Consider the following 13,480-nt stretch of genomic DNA (forward strand, 5'->3'; position numbering starts at 1 on the left):
GGAGGGGGTGAGTGGGCTCAGGAGGGGACAGAGAGAGAGTACAGGAGGGGTGCAGGAGGGGGGTCGGCGGGGAGGGGGTGGTGGGCTCAGGAGGGGACAGAGGGAGGGGACAGGAGGGGTGCAGGGGGGAGGGCAGGGGGGAGGGGGTGGGCGGGCACAGGAGGGGACAGAGGGAGGGTGCGGGGGGTGCAGGAGGGGCCAGGGTCGGTGGGGAGGGGGTGGGCGGGCGCAGGGGTCGCCGGGCGCCGAGGGAGGAGGACGTGCAGGTGGGTGGGCGGGCGTGGGAGGCTCCGCCCCGCGCCCCCAGCCGTTGCCCGGTCCGCCCCGCCCCCACGCGGGTCCGCGGCCTCCGCGGCGCTCCGCTCACCGACGGGCTTGTGACCCAGCATGGCGTGGAAGAGGCACACCTCCACCTCGGGGCTCCACACCACCGTCTCCTCGGCTGGGCTGGTGGCCGCCTCACCCGGCCCCTTGTCGCCCGGCGCGCCGCCGCCGCCCACCTCGGCCTCCCCCATGGCCCGGCCGCGCAGCGACGAGCCCCCGGCGGGAGCGGGCGCGGCCACGGCCTCCGCGCAGGCGCACTTGCGGGGCGGGCGCGCGCTCGGCGGGTTTGTGCTCCGGCTCGTGCGCGGCGCCGGCGCAGGCGCAGCTGAGGGTGGTCCCCACGGCGCCCCCTGGCGGCCGGGCTCCGCGGCGCAGCGCGGTCGGCACGGAGGACTGCGGAAGCGCTCTGGTGGGTAGGTGGTGGAGCCGGCTGCCGGCTCCCGGTGCGGCCCGTCCGAGCTGTGCGCTCTGCGGGGCGGGACTGCAGCCGCACTTCGCCGACTGAGGCGCTTAGGAAGAAGAGCGGGCGCCTGACCACGCCTGCCGGCCTGGGCTCCCCGCGGCTTCCACTGCCCGGCCCGACCTCGCCGTGACCACGGGCCTCCGTGGAGGTTACACCCCCGACCCGGGCCACGGGGGGGCGGGGCCAAGGCGGGGCCGCCGGCCTGGAGGAAGTCCCACGAGGAATCGAGGCATTACCCAATCAGGGCCGCCGGCTCCGCCCCCCCCCCCCCCGCGGCCCGCGCCCCGCCCCGTCCTCAGGCCACGCCCACCGGTGTTGGGGCCCCGGACCCGCGGCGGCGAGCGCTCTTCGCTTCCCGCCAGGTGTAGACTTTGGTCTGGGCAAGGTGCAGAGCGTCTTTAGGCCTTAGTTTCCTCCTCCGTGCAGTGGGATCCATAACGGCGCGTTCCTCGGGCGTACTGCTGAAGGTCGGGCGCCCTGCCCGCGGGCCGCTCTGGTGCGGGCCTGGGCCTGACCCGGACACACGCCCAGGCTTCCCAGTGAACTGTTGGTGCCACACGGCTGCGCGCTGCCCCTTGGGAGGAGCGCTGCCCCAGGGACAGCCCGGGGGATAGAGTCCGATCTGCCAAGGGGGCTGCTGGCGATACGGGTCCCCTCGACGGCACCCGGGAGAAGTGGCCCTCCTGTCTGGGGGTCAGGAGAGAGCCCCGGGGGTGGTGACCTTGGGCCTGAGAGCTGAGGGCTGGGACACAGGCAGAGGCGCGGCCGGAGAGGCGCGTGTGGTCCTGGGTGCCAGAGGTGGCTTGCAAGGGGGAGCCCAGCTGAGGGTCCAGGGGGACCAGAGCAGGCCAGGCCTGGCAGGCGGGGGAGGGAGCTGGGTGATGGCTGGGGGCTTCTGGAGATCAGTTCCTCGCTCAGTCCTTGACTGGGGGACTGTGGGGAGGTTTCTTACCCTGGCCCCCACACAAGAGGATCTCATTTGGTCCCTCACGGTCCTACCACTCAGCCCGTGTTCCACGGGGCCCACACTGCCTGTCATGGCAAACCATTGGTGACAACGTGTTCAGCATCCGTCTTCCCTGCCAGCTTGTCAGTCAGACCCGGGGGGCCAGGGTTGGTCTGGCCCCCAGTAGGAGGATGCTGGCCATTTGTTCACAGACCCAGTAACCAACTGACCAACTCACTCTCTTGATCACTGAGGCCGAATGATCCCCCTGTCCCCCCCCACTGCCACCCGTGTAGTCCACATCTTCAAAAGATGCAGTAGGCTTCCCAAGTATCTTAATCCTAGCAATGGGGGGCTTGGACCCCAGATGGGAAACACCGAGGCCCTGGAAAGGGATCTCTCTCCCATGGCCAATGAACACACAAAGCATCTGGTTTATTCATCAGTCTTGTATGCGTTTGGCTACAATAAATTGTTCCCAAGACTAGCTCTGGGTTCTGCCCAAGTGGAGTTTCTTGCCTGGGATGCTGATGTCATCTCTGGAAGGTAGTGACCATTGCTTATCAAAGGGCACCTGTCCTCCACTCCCAAGGGGACACCTGGTTCTTGGTTGTGAGAGCTGGGTTCAGAGGAAGGAGAGTTTGGAGGGCTTTGGTCAGACATGCCCTTGTGTGTCTGCCTTCTCTTGGGCACACTGTCCTCGACTCTGACAGTCTCTGGGACAGAAATGGAATCCTACCAGCTTGGCTGGCACTGCCCTGTGGACCGTTCCTCTCTGGCGCACACAGTGGAGCTCACCCCCCAGAAACCAAAGGAATACGCTGACATAGAAAGCACAGTTTTCAGAGTTGGGAGGCCAGCTGTGGCTCATGTCCACCTGCTCGACCATGGGCCTCCTTGGGCCTTGTGCTGACATCTGGACATGAAGGACAGCAGTGTTATCCCCGTTCCTGGGCTGAGGGGCCTCAGAGGTGTGAGGTGCCCAAGGGACCCAGTGACCGCCCGCTGGGTTGGCAGAAATCTCCCATTCCATGCTAGCTGTGGCTTGCAGCCCACCCGTCACACCTCTAGGGGGCGTCTCCCACCCACTGTTTGGACTCAAACCAGCGCTCCCCTCTCAGAAACCTGCAGTCGGGAACCAAGTGAAGGCTTTTCCTATTCCCTTGGCACCTGGCCAGGGGGCCCATCATGGCATTTTGAAAAAAAGTCTAATTCTTCACATCGGGCATATGAGGAACTGTTCCCGCCATGTCGCCTGCAGGGCTCAGCCTGGCCCAGGGGAGGAGGGGAGCCCTGGGAGGCCAGGCTCAGCGGCTGGTCACTCCTGATCAGTCAGGGGGTGTGTCGCCTTCTTTGTGGGGTTGCTAGATTTAACGTAGAAAAATAAAGGATGATGCTCAGTTAAATTTGAATTTCAGATAAGAAATGAATAATTTCACAGTATACATATGGCTCAAATATTGTGTGGATATACTTATATCCAGTATTATTCTTTGTCTATTTGAAGTACAAATCTAACTGGGTGTTCTGTATTGTACCTGATGATCCTCCTCCTTTTGCCCGAATGGCGGTCTGGTCAGCAGCTTGATTTGTCTTGTGATAGAGAGACTGCCAGGCCCATGGCGTCCCAACTGCCTCTCACTGAAGTGAGCCTCGTGAATGAGGGACAGGGAGGCCCAGTCCCTGCTGGCGCTCCTTAGGGTTTGTAGGGGGAGTGAGCGACTCGGGCTGTGATGGCCAAGGGCAGCCCCCAGGCCCTGGCTTCCCAGGCGCTGATCTTGTGGGCGCAGAGGACCCCCAGGTAAGAACACAAAACAGCCGATTTCATCACCTCCCCACCTTACCCTTGATGGGTAAGTCCTTTTTGCCTGGAGTGGGGTGCATGCGTGCACTTCCTGGCCCTGGGCTCTGGGACGGACCACACAGAGGAGGGCTGGGTTCTGGCAGTCCGGCTTCTCAGAGGGCAGCCCCTCAGCAGCAGCTCACATCACACGGGGGACTTGTCAGGAATGCAGATTCTCCCATAGCTGCAGATGCATGCACACGTGCAGCCCTGCTGAGTCTGGGTCTGGGGGGCCAGTACTCTGCGGGAAGCAGCCCTCCAGGGTCTTCATGGGAGGACCACAGAGGGCGTTCCACCCAGCAGCCTCTCTCGCAGTTCTCAAGTGGCCTTGAGGCGGGATGGGGGCCAGGCTGAGCTGCTTTGGGTCACTGTTTCATTTTCCAGTTTCTTGGGGAAGCTGAGCCTCCTGTCTACTGCCTGTCTGGGGACACGTGGCCTCCCAAGCCCTTGGTCATCAGAGCCAGTCCCTGAGGACAGCTGTGAGCACAATGGCCTCACCTGGACTGTAGGGGCCAAGCCGTCGGGAAGTACCCTGCTTATTTTTTGGAGGTGGCTATTTTTCTCCCCTTTGTGAGTGGGGAAACCGAGGCACAGGAACCTTGGGCAAGTGGTCTGCTACACCAGCTGGGGAGCCAGGCTTTGACCGTGGAGGGCCAACCCTGTACTCTCTCACCTTCCCTGAGAGTGGGGGTCCCGGGGGACCGTACTCATATTTTGTCCCCCCTGCGGGGACTGACCAATCTGCCCCTCCTTCTCTCTTCCCACGGCCTCGAGGGAGCCTATGGGCCAGTTTGTAGGGTCACCCTTGTCCAGGAGGGGTGTGGGCGCTGAGGGCATGGAGAGCGTGGGCAGAGGTGCAGGGAAGGGAGCCCTACCACAGGCGGGTGTTTGTTCTCAGCTTCCCCGCTAGACACGGCCCAGCCCCAGGGCACAAGGAGCAGACCGTTGATCTAGAGATGGTATTTTATGGATGTTGGCTTTGGAGACCTCCCGCCCCCGAGATGGTTCAGAGCCAACTCCGGCCCTGCTCCTGCCCCATGGAGCCCTGACCCCCTCTATCTTTTTAAGATGAAGGCGTTTGCCGGCCATCTGAGGGCAAGGGTCTTGCAGCATTTCTGATTGCTGCCCCCACCTCCTTGGGTCTCCGGGAGCCCCGGACAATTCCGACCTCCAGAATGCCACAGGACTGGGATGTGACCGCCGTAGATGCCCTGGACACTGTGCCTGGGCTGCTGGTCATTTCAGCTGCACGTCTGTTTCAAGGGGCCTGACGAGGGGCCGGGTTTATTGCTCAAAGATGGACTCTTCCCCATCCATTCAGCTTCCGAAGGCCAGCTCTGCTTCCCCGTGTCCGTACAACAGAAGGAAATGCTTCGTGGGGACAACATGGAGAATGACCAATGTTCTCTTTATACGAGGGAACAATTCTGTTTCAAAGGCAAGAAAAGTCGCCCCGGGAGAGAAGTCCTGATGCCCCCGCGCCAGGCTCTGCAGCCTCCTGGCCTCCGTGTAGCTTCCGTCCACTGTGAGGAGGGAGAGGAGGGTTTGAGTGCCGTCAGCTGGAGCCCGGGGCGGGACGGACCACAGAGGGGACGTGTACCTAGCGGCACTGGGGCAGAAGGCCCACCTGCTGGGCCCAGAGCCCCCGCCAGCCTGCATCCTGGTCTAGTGCGAGGACGCGGTGCCATGGGCCCAGGGCCACAGCCGGCCAGGGGGCGGCGTGCCAGACGCCCAAGCCCACGAAGGGAGTGTGGGAGCCGGCGGGCTGGAGTCCGCTTCTGTGGAAAGGCTGGGGACAGAATTTCCTCCCCCCAGGGCCCCAACAGCCTCACACCTCGTCGTAACATTAAATGCAGACGACCAGCATTGCGGGGTTACGCTCACCCTACAGGGCGAACGGGCGGCCTGAGCTTGTTGTGGAGTGGAGGGCACATGTCCTGTAGGGCAGTGGGGTGGGCACCGGGCAGAAAGGAAGGGCCACAGCGCCCTCCAGGGCAGGCGGGGATCACGGCCCCCCGCACTGAGCTGTTTAGAGTTATGCAGGCGTCCACCAGAAAATGAGGAATAAAGCTGCAACCGAGGGAAGCTGGGGAGTGGGGGGTGGTTAGGAAGGAGTGTAAGTGCCCCAAGGACAGCACCTTTCAGAGCGCGTATACACGGAGAGACCAGGAGGTAAGGTGCCGCCGATGGAACGTTCCCGCGGAGCGGCCGTGCATCGCACACACAGACGTCCCGTCTCATGCTCTGCCGCTGGCCGGAGCCCCGAGGTCAGGGTGCCGCCTCTGCCCAGGCTGTGTCCTCCCCAGGCCCAGGGGTGGGGGCTCCACCCTCACGACCTCATCACCTCCCAGAGACCCCGTGTCCTAACACCGTCACCCTGGGCGTTAGGTTCTCAACATAGGAGCTTCGCGGGGACACAGGAACCCAGATGGATGAGGAGGAAGCCTGAGACACAGCCCCTGGGCCTGGGGGCAGGTGGCGGGGGGAACGGGGCCCTGCCTGCGCAAGTGGGTGAGTGGGGCGCGCAGCTCGGGCCAGAGCCTGGTACCCAGCCGGGAGACCGTCACCATGCCTGCTCCCCTGTCTAACCTTTCCCCACCCACTCAGTGTTCACTTTTACTAAAAAAATGAAAATACACAGAGAATCATCTCCAATGATCCAGAGAAAGTGTTCACAGAGAGAGGGATTGGAAAGAAAGAAGGCAAGACGTGAGCCTGGGAGCACATGGGGCTCTTCCTTAAGCCACGCAACTGCTCAACTTCAAGCTCTTTTAAAATAAAACTTTAAACAAATACATAAAGTTTGGAAAGGCAAACAGACATGTGAAGGAGACCTATCCCACCGGCAGCTTTTTACAAACAGCATTTGTCTAGCTTCGTATGTGATTCATTCCCGAATCCTGGCTTTCTCGATGCTCCAGAGTAAGCATTTCTGGTCAAATGAATCCCAAACCTACTTCTTACAATGAAATTACCTTCATTTCACTTGAAATCCCCAGCATTGGTAGATGGAGGTGGTGGTCAGTGTATGTACACTCTTCCTTGAGCAACGGGGTGTCTCTGCCGGGACCACATGGATCCACAGAGGGGTATGGAGGCCCTTGGGGAGGACGTTGCTCTGGGTTCCTGGGGACTCGTGCAGAGAAGGGGTCCAGCACTGGTTGGAGGAACGCACTCACAGAGAGCCAGCTGCCCTCTTGGTTTTAGACAGGAGGGGAGGCACCCCCTTGCCCTGTTGTGGGGGCAGCTGAGGGCCCCCTATGGCTTCAGGCGTAGCAGAAATGACCATGTGATCTTGTGCCATGGGTCCCCCCACTACCGTGGTCTGTCCCGGGATGGAGTGCTTGCCAAGAGCTGCCCCAGATGGACGTGCGTCATCCGCCAGGTCGGGCGTGATGGCTGAGATCTGGTCCACCTCTGGGCACTCAGCTCCCGCCGGCTGGGCATCTGGGCCAGCTCTTGCCCAGGATGGGTTTGGGGAGGCAGAGGAGGTGATGACCCGGGAGGGCCCTGGCAGGGCAGGTGTTAGCCGCAGCTTCTCTCCGATGGCAGTCACCGGGGTGTGCACCGGGCCCTGTCCTGTCGCGTCTGGAGGGCACCTCCCTCATGCCCCTTCTTGGAGACAAGCAGCAGAAGGGACCCTGGCAGCCTTGGGGGGGGGTGGAGAATGACGGAGTGCCCTGCGCTCGCAGAGCTGAGGGGAAGCGGGGGGTGCCCTGGGGCAATGAGGTCCCAGTTCTCTGATTCTGTTCCTTTAGTCTGGGCGCTCATGCTGATAGGCACCCAGCTGGGTGGGTCTTGGTGGGAAGAAGGCCTTTTCTTAAGGAAAGCTGATGTGTTGGGAGAGAGGCCGGGGGGGTCTCCACTGCACCCACGTGACTCCAGGTCATGTGAGAATGAGCGTCCCCACTGCCTCACTTGGGCTCGAAGAGGAGGGGAAACAGGATAGCTAAGCAGGCCCTACAGTCCATACGTGCAGCCGGCATCTCCGGCTGAAAGCCCTCCTGCCTGGGCTCCCTGTCCTGGAGCTCTGTGCACTGGGTCCCAGGGCCCCATGCTCCGTCTCGACACAGGGCACCCCCCGGGCCTGGGCCAAGTGCCCCTGAGGCTGGTGTCTCTGCTGATCCCAGTGGCCAACTGATGCTCATGCTGGGTTAAATGCTGACCTTTCCTGAGACAAACTCCAGCCTTGGGATGACGCAAGTTGGGCTCAGAGCCAAGCGCCCCTTCTGGTGCAGATGGTGGCTGGCCAAAGCTGAGAGCTGGCCTCAGCCACCAGGGTTCCAGGCTGCGAGGCAGAGCAAAACAGCAAGCTACTTAAGCCAAAACCTGGGAATGCCAGTCAGGGCCTGGCCTGCCTCAGCCTGGTGAGCTGATCCCAGAGCCCCGGGTCGTTCTGGAGCTCCGAGCTGCCACGTACAGGCCTCCTGAGCCTGCATCAGTCTGCTTGCTGCGGAGCTGCGGGAAGGCGTTGCTTGTCTGCCTGGCTGGGTACCTGAGCAGAATCTGTTCTCCGGTAGTCCAGGCTGGAGAGCCACGCTGGTGTTGCTGATGCCTCTGGCTTTGGTAAAGCTCCTGGGTTTTATCTAGGGAGGCTTGGCAGGTGGACAGAAAATTGCATGCTTCCTCCGGGACTTGCCGCCGGCCTCTCCCGGGGGCCACCACGGTCTGAGCACAGCAGATGAAACTTCTGCCACAGTCTCTGGGCCAGAACTTGGTTGTTGACAGCCCCCAGAGGAGCCTCTTGCAGGTCCCTTGGAGCCCACTGGGTTGTCTGGGCCTCTGTTTCGGTAAGAGGGGAGGATTCGGGGAAGAAGCTGCCCTTGCAGGCTTGGGGTGCATTACTCACAGGTCTGCCCCCCCCGAAGTTCCCAGTATGGGACACAGAGCCCCTTCCCTCCTCCCTGTTAGGGAAAGATTACAAGCACAAGACCGTGCCATATCACACTGTCCCATGAAGTCATCAAAGGGCTTTGGTCCGGGGGGGGGGGTGGGTTCCTTTATTTCCTAGTTCAGGAGCTTCCCCAGAGGAAGGGAGGAGGATGCTGCCTAGAACTGGGTGTGGGCTACTTGCTTCCTCACTTGGTCATGGGTTGGGGTGCTGGGGGTCTGCTGCCAACCTCGTCATCCCACATCCCTATCCTTCCTCCTTCCCCTTCCCCCAACTCCCACTGTAAGCGACGAGGAAAACATGCTTATTCTCTGAAGCCATGCTCCTCCCTTGTCCCCATCATGGTCCTCAGGTGCATAGTCTCCCACACTAGGATGGCCAGTGGGTGAGAGGTCCCCCCTGTGTGCAGCCCCTAACCGAGGGAGGAACCATGTAGATGGAGCAGTGGGAAGGGCTTGGATCTCCAGCTTCTGGGCTAGGCCTCTTTGGGGTTCCCTGTTATGGCAGCCTGCATGGGGTCTGGGGCTTGGCCTGTGGCTGATTTTCCACCCTCATGTTCTATGGCTGTATCACGGTTCCACCCCCACTTGAAGCTGCTGGCAGAAAGTTCTGATGGTGATGTGTGTGCTCAAGCATCAAATCCTTTCAGTTCACCTCATGGTGCAGCTGCCAAACCCAGCACCACCCTCATTTCCAAATGGAAATTTCCTTGGCAAAGTTCGGCAGGCACCGGCCTTGTTATTAGCTGCTGTTTTGGCTCTATAGGCAAGAAGCTTCCTCATGTTGCCTCTCTGCAGATAGAGGGACAAGACAATCAATGAAAAGAACAGTGGCTTCTTCCTGTAGTGTCCTGCACAGCTTCTTTGCTATGCATCCACCATCCATCCATCTCCATCATCCAGCCACCATCCATCATCCATCATCCATCCATCCACCTACCTGCCCATCCACATCCATCATCCATACATCCACCATCCATCCATCATCTATCCATCCATCCAACCATCCATCCATCCATCCATTCATCACTATCCATCCATACATCCACCTATCCACCCACCATAAATCCACCTATCCATCCATCCATCCATCCATCCATCCATCCATCCATCCATCCACCTATTCATCCATTCATTCATCACTATCCATCCATACATCCACCTACCATCCATCCACCTATTCATCCATCATCCATCCATCCATCCATCATCCATGCATCCACCATCCATCCATCATCCATGCATCCACCATCCATCCATCCATCCATCCACTACCCATCCATACATCCACCATCCATCCATCCATCTATCCACCATCCATCATCCATCCATCCATCTATCCATCCATCCATCTGTCCTTCCATCCACCATCCATCCTTCTTCCATTCACCATCCATCCTTCCATCCACCCACCTACCATCCATCCATTCATCCATCCATCCACTACCCTTCCACCCAATCCTCTATCCATCCACCATCCATCCACCCATCCATCCACTGACCATCCATCTATCCATCCATCCCACAAACATTTAAGGGGTGCCAACTCTCTATGTGCCAGGCACTGAGGAGTGAACACAGCTCACACTGGAGAGAAGAGAGACAGGTGATAAGAGAACATAATACATTGGTAGTGAAGAAAAGTGTAACAAGGCTAAGGCCAGTGTGTCAGCAGCAGTGGGAGGCTCAATTGCCCTGAGGCCACAGGGTGTTCATGTGGAGTTCTTGTTCATTACCATATTTCTGCATATCTGACAGCTATTTCTCCCCCTCGGAACTGTACTGTCCATGCCATCCCAGTTTGCCCACCTCTTTGCAGCATTGTGGTGAATGACACAAATATTTTTCTCTCTGTGTGTCGTTTCCCAACACCCTGATTCTTGGCCACTGAGAATTCTGTTTCCCATAAAAATCGACACTTGATTCCCCCTGAAGGCTTCTCTTTCCTCCACCTGATTGTGAGGTTGGGAATGATTGCCTCTGTGGGGTCTGGGGCTCCACCCGTGTCCAAATCAGACAGCTCAACAGCCGTCATGTGGCAAGTCTGGGAAACCCTGATGGAAGGAGGGAAGGAATCCAACCTCACAGTGTGGTGGACACACGGCCAAGCCAAGATGTTGGACCAAAACTCTTTCCTTTGCATTTTTGACGTAACCTGCTCAATTCCAGGACTCAGAGACCTGGCATATCCACCAGAGGAGTCTCCCTCCGTGTTGTTGAGAAATCACCTGGAGCATTTTTCTGCAAAGCAAACGCTTTCTCCTGGACTTGAGTAAGAAATGGACTCAGAACATTCAGCCTATCCATACACAATCTTTCCAGTGACCCCAGTGCTGAGCCTGTGTCACAGCTGGACCCTGGGGGGTCACAAAGGACCCTTCTGGGAAAGCCAACGGCTCAGCAGGGGTGGCCAGCAGAGCAGATAGGCACCGGGAGCCAGTAGCCACATTATGAAGCATCAGAAGAAAGGGACTGGCAAGGCATGGGCCCCAGGCAGGGGCTCAGCTAGGTTAGAGCATCTGTCCTCCTATGTCTGCCTTCTGCCTTCCCTGTCCATTCGCCAGGGACCTTGCTGTCCTGGCCCATCTTGCCCTATAGCCATCTTCCTCAAGAACAGCTCTCAGAATGCCATGGAGAGGGGGGCCTTGCTGGTTTGGGAGCTCAGACCTGTCCATTCCTTGAAGACAGGGATCCAAGGCTCCTGCCCCGTCTGACCCATGGCCCCCAGCTCAGATCCAGGGTGTAGCCTGCTCAGGACAAGGCAGGTGATGCCTGCAAAGCTCCGAGAATCGGCGTGCACCTGCAGGGAGGGCGCTGGGGCATTCCTGGGTCTGGCGGTCCCGGGAATAATGGTGTGTGGAAGCAGCCTCTGCACTGGGCCAGGGGAGGAGCTTAGCTCAGGGTTCATGAGCAGGCTTATCCTCCCCTACATGCGCTTGCAGAGAAATGTGCTGGGACAAAGCTTTCTTAATAGCAGAAGACTGAAAATAACCTGCATTTGCTTTGGCAGGGCCCCGTTTGTGGAGTGGGAGCAAAGCTGCACAGCGGGGCACCCTTTCCATTTCCTGCTGCGGCCGCAACAAATCCCCACAAACACAGCAGCGTCCAAGAGCACCGATCACTAACTCCGATTCCTATCTCCGATTCTGGTGGGCTCAGCTGGGTCTTCTGCTCAGGGTCCCACCAGCTGGGCTCATATCGGGAGGCTCCCGGAAGAAAGCACTGCCTGCTCATCCAGGCTGAGCTCAGGATCCAGGTCCTTGCGACTGTAGGACTGAGTCTCCGGGTCCTTGCTGGCCGTGGGTGGAGGTTGTCCCCGGCATCTCTGGCTTGGGCCTCTGTCTCCATCTCCAAAGGCAGCGAAAGCGGCGGGGTCTTTCCCACGTTCGGGTCTCTAAGACTTCCCATCCTGCCTCTGGAGATGCCCAAGAAGGTTCTCTGCTTTTAAGGGTTCATGTGACTATTTTGGGCCAGCCTGGCAATTCAGGATATTCTCCCTACCTTAATGTTTAGGGCCTTAATCCATCTGCAAAGTGCCTGTGCCCTGCCAGCGACAGGGACGCATTCCCCGGCTGCAGCGAGTCGGTGGCCGGCCCGCCTCCCGCAGACACCGGCCGGCAGCCTTCGCCAGAGTGCGGCACGTCTGAGGCTGGCGTGGAAGCGTCCAAAGCTGCGGCTGGATGCGCAGATCTCGGCGCTGACAGAAGCCGTACCTGTTTGCCCACGTCCTGGTGGCTTCTTCCTTCAGGACAGAAACACCCTCCCGGTCTGCCTCTGGGGAGGCCGTCGGGGGCAGAGGGGGAAGGACACTTCTCTGCACCAGCTTGGCCCTCTTTGGTGCTATAAGTCGCGGTGAGGGCTCACACGGAGACTTGCAGATTGGGAAGCTATTTTGGGCTCCCTGGCAAGTAATTAATGGAAAATCATTTAAAGTCACCTACAGGCCCTTGCCTTTGAAGAACTGCGAGCTCAGCCTGGGGTTTGCAGGTGACCGGCTGTTGTCATGGTTCCTCGGATTACATATGGTGCTGGCTTTCTGGGTGGATGAACAGTGATGATGTGCGTGCTCTGCCGGCTGGGCCCCCTGCCCCCGCTGCCTGGGGACGTGTGCTCTTGCGTGTTCTGGGGCCGCGGGAGGCGGTGCTGGGCTTCCCTTCGTTTTTAGGGGTGTCAGCATCTTGGGGTACAGCACATGCCCCTCTCTCAGATGCCACGTCTACGGTGTGTGAGAGAGTCAAGAACCCACAGTCTAGCAGCTTCAAACTGGCAAGCAGCCGGGCGATGCGAGGAGGGACGCAGTCCGGGCCCACGGTGTTGGAGTGACTCATGGCCTGTGGGGAAATAGAACTAAAAACAACATCGGCTAGCCGGGCAGACCTCTCCATGGAGGTGGAAGAGAAGGGGAACAGTTTCATTATCGAATGAGCACTAAACCAGAGTGCAGTGTGCATCGCAGACCATCTGCCAGGAGGTGCCAAAGACAGAAGAAAATCGCACCCTTTTCTAGAGTCAAGAACACACAACCCATCGCACACACGTTCTCCAGCTTGTTCGGCTAGTTCTCAAGGAGGACAGCTTCACAGCACCATCCACCCCATGCGCTTCATCCCAAACCCCCTGGTAACTGGGGTGACCGTCTGTGTCAGCTCACTGGCTTTATCGAAGGAGAACTAAACTCTCGCATCTTTATGGCAGGAGGGAGTTTGGGGGGTCAGGCTCCTACCTCCTTCGGGCTGGGAGAGGGGTGCCACCTTCCTCGAGGATCCATTTCAGAGAGGCGACTCCCGGGTCCTTGAGAAGCACAGTCCTGGGTTGTAAGCTGGTGAAAGGTTTATGTAGCTTTTAAAAAGGTTTCTATACCTCTCAAAGGAACATCACCTCCTTTGAGAAGGAATTCACAATTCCCAGTTTTCTATTTTGGAGGCTGGAAGGAAAGGGGAGGGGTCTCTTTCACGGTTGTGTTTGTACTTGCCGCTCCGGGAGCTGGAGCGGGGCGGGTCCCGGGGCCTCGGCT

General features: G+C 59.2%; 1 protein-coding gene across 1 annotated transcript in view; it reads right to left on the reverse strand.

Annotated features, from left to right (window-relative positions):
* Positions 1 to 581, reverse strand: part of MRGBP (MRG domain binding protein) — a 5,183-nt gene extending 4,602 nt beyond the window's left edge. Inside the window, exon 1 of the mRNA XM_081832458.1 lies at positions 368 to 581. Coding sequence (XP_081688584.1) covers positions 368 to 515 — 148 coding nt within the window. The 5' untranslated portion in view covers positions 516 to 581. The remainder of the gene's footprint in view (positions 1 to 367) is intronic.
* Positions 582 to 13,480: the final 12,899 nt, after the last annotated feature.

Source organism: Leptonychotes weddellii, chromosome 10 (assembly GCF_054177405.1).
Source record: "Leptonychotes weddellii isolate Sample4059 chromosome 10, ASM5417740v2, whole genome shotgun sequence".
NCBI classification, from domain to species: Eukaryota; Metazoa; Chordata; class Mammalia; order Carnivora; family Phocidae; genus Leptonychotes; species Leptonychotes weddellii.